The 7,629-nt window shown below is 47.9% G+C and overlaps 1 protein-coding gene across 1 annotated transcript; it reads left to right on the plus strand.

The window, feature by feature from the left end:
- Window positions 1–2,644: 2,644 nt before the first annotated feature.
- cd248a (CD248 molecule, endosialin a) lies at window positions 2,645–7,281 on the plus strand. The gene has a single exon (XM_080023303.1). The coding sequence runs from the start codon at window positions 2,859–2,861 to the stop codon at window positions 5,211–5,213; it is 2,355 nt and encodes a 784-aa protein (XP_079879429.1). The 5' UTR covers window positions 2,645–2,858; the 3' UTR covers window positions 5,214–7,281.
- The last annotated feature ends 348 nt before the right edge of the window (window positions 7,282–7,629 follow it).

A 7,629-nucleotide genomic window follows, 5' to 3' on the forward strand; every position in this document is an offset into this window, starting at 1 on the left:
CATGACGCCAGTACAGAACATTGCCAGTAGATTTACGGCGTTCAGTGCAAGTGGGAAACGGGCGATAGATAGCGAGTGAACCAAGTGACTTTGTGGAAGCCGTCGACCCTCCTGTGCTCCAGCATGGAACAAGCCTTGGGTGAGATGTGCTTAAGTCCTTGGACAATCCAAACAGCCACTCTAATCGCTGATCAAATAAATCTGTTCTCTTATTTTGCTCCTTGGCGCAGATCCACATATTTTCTTCCGGCCCTTCTTTTATGTCTGCGCCATACATTAAAGAAATTCATGTTGTTTACATTCAGTCCTAATTCTCCCCTTGTACTTGATACTAACCTCTGAGACTTCCTGCCTTCCAAATATGTGACACTCGAACGAGACGACGGCCGAGCCGCTCCAGCGTGATTGAGATTGAAATTGATTTTGATTTTGCCGGAGTTAATCTGCTGCAGCTGTCTGAACAAGTTCTTCCCATCGGGTCGAGCGAAGCGGTCCAGTCGCAGCCCGCGCTGCAGGTATGAAGGCCGCCTCCAGTATTCTGTCTGTTTTCTTTCGAGCTGGTGCTGTTAATACAAACCACACTGCCATTTGCTGACTCGGGAAAGCATGCACGGGCGAAAGCAGGAAAGCATTGTTTGGAGGTGTTCAGCAAGGTGGTCAGCGTAGCCAGTGTAAGCAATCTCAGTCGCCCAGTACAATAGAGGCATTGCCGCATTGTAAAATCTGGGCTCCGTTTGTGCAGATAACCCAATGACCCGTTAGAATGCCGCAAAACGGAAAACAGTGCGGCATTCACAACCGCCAAACTCGGCGGCTGGAATGAACGGGCACAGTCGTGACGCACTCTGCGTGGGTGGAATTGTACCGTAGTTTCCAGCCGTCAGGGTATATTCATTAGCCGCTGATGGATGGATACGCCAGGACAGCCGTGGAGGGAGTTATTAAACGGTTGTTTAAGCGTTTCTGCAGCACAGAAGTTAGTTACAGCGTTTCAACAGTGTTTAAATCCCCACACGTCATGTTGACATAGAACAGCCAGAGTTAAGGATGGTGGTGGCTTGATACAGCTAAGACGGAGGCTGTTGGTGCGTGTCTGTGTGTGTGTGTGTGTGTGTTTGTTTGTACAATGGGCTTCACGGGCATGGTCATGCGCTGATATATCATATGAGCTTCAACACATTACATTTGAAATTCTATATTCCTTACATTGAGAGCATGGTCTTTGGTGATTTTTTGATTTGACAGCAATGTGATGCAAGCTGTTCACATCTCGTCATTTTTCCAAGAAGGAACGAGAGACAATTTTACCCGGGAATACTAGGCTGATACCAAATTATATCATCTTCATCATCCAAAAAATACACAAAGTGGTACCGAGAATTAAACTTGACTTTGGTGAGAACGGCGGAGGTAAAGCAGCCAATCAGCGGGACCGGCACGAGTGGTCTTGGCCACTGGGGACGCATTCTCCGCGGGGGGCGGCCTAATGCCCTAATGATTCTGAAACGCTGCCCTTTTAACGGTGAGCGTTCCCACTGTACCTCCGTGGCCCGCTGTCCTGGTCCGATTCATTTCGAGCTCACCAAAGGCACTTCCTCTGTGGACTGCCCCCCTATGCAACAGACCCTTACTCACCCTCCTCCCTCTAGAAATATAAGTCTTCATTGCACTAGCCTGGCTTTGTTTTCATAGCAAACCCAGGGGCCCTTTCCTTTGCTCTGATGACCCCCGACAGCTCTGGCTACTTCCCCGTCTCAGAGTGAAAGTTATTAACACACAAGCTAGAGCTGTTAATTTTTTTTTGTTGTTGTTGTTGTGGTCGTCGTCGTCGTCGTCGTCGTCGTTGTTGTTGTCGTTGTTTTGTTGCTGCACGACCCTGCACAACTCATGGCCGGAGCATCAGCGTTGAAGCTGGTTTCACTCAGAGGGATGTTGCATACAAAATGCTGATGTCTTCACTCGGCAAGAAAGCCGGAATATATTTTGTCAGAAGACACAGAGACACACACAGACCCACACATAGTACATAGTCACATGTTCAGGCAAAGCTTAGCTTTCAGGTGAAGGATCTGCAATTGCTAGCTCTCGGAAATGTTCTTTCAGTAGAACCCAAATTTCATCAGACTGAATGGAAACATTTGCAGTGAACAATACACATACAGTGGTATTGGATTTTTCCTGGAGGGCAAAAACGTTACAAACACAGCGAAAAAGCAAAACAGAAGAGAGAAGGAAAAGACTGACAAGTCGAAGTTGAAGGGGAGAGTGAGAGAAGGAACACAGAGACATTGCTGTCTGTGGAACAAAGACATTATACACATAAGATGTGTGTGTGTGTGTGTGTTTTCTCTGTGTGTGCAAAAAGGGCTTTATGGAAACCATACGACAGGCTCACAGAAAAAGGAAGAAATCTGCACACCCTTCCCCAGCCCCCTGACTCGCACACCGAGTGCTGAGTCCACCCCCACTGCCTCTCCCAAAAACATACAATTCATTTTCTTCTTACTCCCTGCATCTCTCCCTTACTACTCCCTGCCCTCCTTCCACCCCCACTCCTCTCTCCCAGCCCACTTTTCCCTCCCTCCCTTGCCTCCCTCCCTCTTCGAAATCTGGGGGCAATCTGCAAGCACTCAACTCCAGCTCAGAGTGAGGAGCGCCGTGAAGAGGAAAAAGCAGCGTGAATGGAGAAAGAAAGGGGGAGCTCCAAATGAAGGGAAAAAGTTGAGATAGACAACAAAAGCAGGCAAAGAAAGAGCCACAGAAGACAGTGTCAGTCCAAGTTAGAGAGAAAGTTGGAGTGAGTGAGAAGTCGAGGAGAGAGCCATCCTCGTTTGAAGGAACCGAGAGGGGAGTTAAGTATGGGCTCCCTGGTGCGCTGTGCTGCCTCTCTTTTCATGTTTCTGCTGTCCTCATTCTGTGGAGTTCCTGTCACGGCCCAGGATCTAAGAGAAAGGGATGCTTTGTGCAATGAGGACGGCTGCTACGTGCTGTATTTCCAGCACAAGTTCTTCCTGGATGCCTGGAGGGCCTGCAGGGAGAAAGGCGGCAACCTGGCCACCATCAAACGCCAGGAGGAGGCCGACACGATTGCAAACCTCTTCTCCAGCGTGGACCTCCGCCACTCGCGCACCAAGCTACAAGTGTGGATTGGGCTCCAGCGCCAGCCCCGCCAGTGCATGCCTTCACGCCCGCTGCGTGGTTTCTCCTGGACTACTGGTGACCAGGATACCCAGTATACAAACTGGCTCAAGGAGGACATCAACAACCCGTGCACAGTTCCCCGCTGCGTGTTCATGGGCTACAGTACGGTTCCTCAGGAGCAGAAGGAGAACTTAAAATGGCTGGAGGGCCCCTGCTCTGTAAATATGGATGGCTACTTGTGCCGTTATACATACAATGGAATGTGTCCAGCACTGTGGAATGAGGGTGGCGGTAATGCTTTCTACACCACGCCGTTTAACCTTCTGAGCACTGTGCTCACCCATTTGCCTTTCGGATCCGTTGCCACCGTGCCTTGCCCAGCAGGCACAAAGAACGAGCAGTCGGTTCTTTGTATGCATCGAGAGGATGGTACGGTGGGCTGGTCACAGGAATCCCCTCTCTGTTCCGATCCCCCCGTAATCAAAAACTGGTGTGGGGAGGACAACAGTGGGTGTGAGCATTTTTGCAGGGAGGCTGGGGACCAATACTATTGTGAGTGTTCGGATGGGTATCAGCTGGCGGATGATGAGCATACCTGTGAGATAGCGGACGTGTGCCAAGAAGCGCCCTGTGAGTTTGAGTGCCTACCCCTCTCAGATGGCTACCGCTGTGCCTGCCCCGAGGGATACATGCTGGCACCAAATGAACGTGGCTGTGTGGATGTAGATGAGTGCCTGCAGAGCCCCTGTGAGCAGCTGTGTGTGAATGCCCCTGGGACCTTTGAATGTCGCTGCCGTGATGGTTACCGTCTGGATGAAGAGGGCGAGTGCTTGGATGTAGATGAGTGCATTAGCAACCCATGTGAGCAAGCATGTGAAAACACAGCAGGTTCATACATCTGTTATTGCCACATGGGGTTCTCCATATCACCGGAGGACCCCAGTCGATGCCAGGAAACAGATGAGTGCCAGATCCCGGGAACATGTGAGCAGATGTGTGTGAACTATGTGGGTGGATTTGAGTGCTACTGTGAAGAGGGCTATGAGCTAAAGGCAGATCAGTTCTCCTGTCAGAAAATTGAGGACGGGGATGGCCATCCTACTGTCAGTGCCCCCTTCCCATGGGCTACTCACCTCCCAGATCCCATATGGGACCCCAATGACTTCCAGTGGACACCCGAAGTGAGCCATACAGATTGGCCTCGGGAGAACGACGACTCCCTGGATTGGCTGACTGACCCACCCAATGTTCCAGGTTCAGATATAATTTGGGTTACCAGTGCCCCCCAGGAGGAGTTGCCATTCCACTTACCAACGGACAACTTGGACCAAGCGCCTGAGGGGGACCAGGTTGTTGTTGAGGAAGAAGAGAAAGAAACAGAACCAAACAGATATCAGTGGGTGGACAGAGGTCAGTTTGAGGTTGCAGTTCTCCCCAACGTCCAACCAACATCTACCAGCATCACCCCTACCCCAGATTGGTATGACGATGAGGAGGAGGATGAGACTACTACGTCTTTCTCCACTCCACCCATATCCCCCGTCTCTGAAGGGGCCTGGAACCGGCTCTGGTTCAGCTCCACCCCAGTTGGCCACAAACCGGGAAACACAGACCCTGCTGAGCCTGTGACGCACCAGAACATCAATCCAGACTCAATTAAGGGTGTCAAGGAAGATGGAGATGTGGATCATGATACTTATTTTAATTACTCTGACATTCCATTGCAGGGGGTGGAGGTAAAGGACTCTGGGGAAGACCAGGGCCAATTAACAACTGTCCAACCCAATCCGTCCCCTTCGCCCCACAGCCATGGCACAGTAGGGGGTGAAGGCGCTGAATCTGGTCAGGACAGCAGCCAGGGGAAGCAGGGGGGCAGCTGGCTTCTGGTGGGCCTCCTGGTTCCCATTTGCATCTTTGTTGTCGTGATGGTGGTGCTGGGAATTGTCTACTGCGCTCGCTGTTCTGTTCAACCACAAAATAAAAATGCCACTGACTGCTACCACTGGATTTCTGGGGCACACGACAAACAGGGTGCCCCTAACCCCTCAGCAGGGGTCAAGTCTCACGTCTGAAAAAGTGGACAGGGTGGGACACTGACATGTGCATAAAGAGACTCTGATTTAGAGATAAGAATGAAGGCAGTAATGAGTACATTTGAACATAGTGTTGTGTATCACACTTCCCAATGGCAATTTAACTGTTGGGAACTGACCATTTTGACCCTGGTTTTTGATTTGAAAGAGATTGGAAAGGGCTGGATACCAAAAGTCTTTTTATATGGGGGTGGGATACTTTTCTGTGGAAAACTGCTTTGATGATGCATACACTGACCACACATTTTGAGATCTGATTGCTTCAAGATTGCACTAGGCTGCATGGTCATTTCAAGTGATTCCATTCTTTTTGACAGCTTTAGATAATAATGGGCGATGTTATCTAATCTCGAGACATCTGAGAGCGATTTGTGTAGACATACAATGGCTGAGTCATTTGAACGTTTCACAGACAAAGCCAAATCCTGATAAGAGCCTATTTAATCAAGGTACTGTAGCAAGAGGCATATTTTCTTACATTAAACACTTGACTACATTGTTTCTTTCAATGGGAGATTCTGAGGCTCTGTTTAGCCCAATCTGAGATCCAAACACTGTTAATTATCATTTCTCTCATTTGTCAAAGCGCTTTAGTGACTGTTGTTTTGCTCATATCATAGGTGGGATAAAGCAGAAAATATGCAAATGTACATTCAAAGCCGACAAAGAACATTCCAGAGACCAGAGATGAATCCACTCTGAATCCAATTGCCTAATGCCTATCAAATAATGCTGTGAAAGCAATCAGTTGGAAATCACTGTATTCCTTTTGGATCATATAAATATACCACAGACCAGAAAACCTGGCATACTTATGTATATACTGTATGTATTTGTAATTCTTTTCTATGCCTCTTTTGTATCACACATTCTAGTCATACTACCTATTTAAAACATAGCACAGCAGCAGAATTCCATGAAGTACCTTTTGTATCATGAGTCACATAAATCTTGTGATTTTCAGGGGAATGTTGTTTTTTTTTTTTCCTTCCTGGGGATGCTTTTCTCTATTCGAGTTCAATTTAAAAGCACCACCCCCCCCTCAGACATTTCATAAAATAGGTAAATGTGCAGACGTTTTTCCTTGGTTTTGTGCAAGGAACGTGACAGTGTTTGGAATGGCTGACTGACATTAACCTTAACCTCGCTAGTGAAGCGGCCATCATTCAACCTCCTCAATCCGAAGTCCATAACTCCATAAGAGTCCATAACTCTTCTTGCACAGCCCAAACCTCTTGTCACATACCAGCCCCAAAATGGTTTTATAGACTTTGACGGCTGTGTGTGGACCATCGCCAATTGTCATGGGCATTGCTGTCAGTGCGCCCCTGCCGGAGCCAACTGCTGGCATTTAATTTAAGACAATCGCATTCCCTCCCTATGTGATACAAACTGTCCTCATATCCAAAGTGAGGAAAATACCTAAAAGACAAGTTTTTCTGCCCTTTCATCCGTTGTTTTACGTGTTGCGTTTTATGTAATTGCCCATTAAAGTTCACTCTGAGAAGAGTCTAATGGCTTTGTTGTTATTTTGCCTGAGGAGACCTTGTGGCCGTGGAGTTTTGAGGCGTATTGTCTGGAGAATTTGGCGTTCTGTTGAAGCGGCTGTGACTCAGGGTGGTCCTTGCGGAAATCAAATAATCCTATGACTATTGCCCTCTCAGTTCAACAAATAGACGATAAAGGAGTGGGGCGGAGCATTTCAAGGGAAGAATGCCATACATTCAAAAAGTGACAGTCGCTGACTCAATTTAGGTGTGGAAAAAAAAGGGGGGTGATACAAACAAAATACAACTGCAATTTTGTTGGTCCTTATGTATGAGATGTTGTGAGTTATTGTGTCTTCCGCTGGCAGGAGGAGAAGCATTGTGATCGGAGTGACTAATGGAATGCACTGATCAGAACCAGGCTCTGGCTAAGTAAGCATTGCTCAGAGGGGGTCTCTCCCACTCCCCCTGACCTATTTCCTGCATTGTCATCAATCGCCAGTGGCCTGCTCTCTTGCTTTCCAGCGAGAAGCGCCTCAGACAACTCTCTCCGATGCGGACAAGCCTCTTGAGTTAAACTGGGGTTGAAGTGAGCCAGCCCAGGCTCCTGTTGTCCAAAAAAACAATTTGAACCCATTTTTATTCACTCTAAATTCCAAATACTTGCTGCGAGGTCGAATCCCCAACTGGTTTCTGTTTTTTAAATTTTATTTATTTATAAAAAAAAAAAAAAAAAAAGCTTGCAGTGGTATTTCTTGTTCTGTTTGAACGTAGAAGCTTTGTCCTTTCGGGGATTATGTAGGGGAGTGATTTCAGTGACCACCCTCAGTGGTTCGGCAGGTTCGATTACAGGGACATCTGTGCCTCCAGTCAGCTGATGGTACGGTGTTTTTTTTTTTTTTTTTTTC

Source organism: Zeus faber, assembly GCF_960531495.2.
Source record: "Zeus faber genome assembly, chromosome: 22".
NCBI classification, from domain to species: domain Eukaryota; kingdom Metazoa; phylum Chordata; class Actinopteri; order Zeiformes; family Zeidae; genus Zeus; species Zeus faber.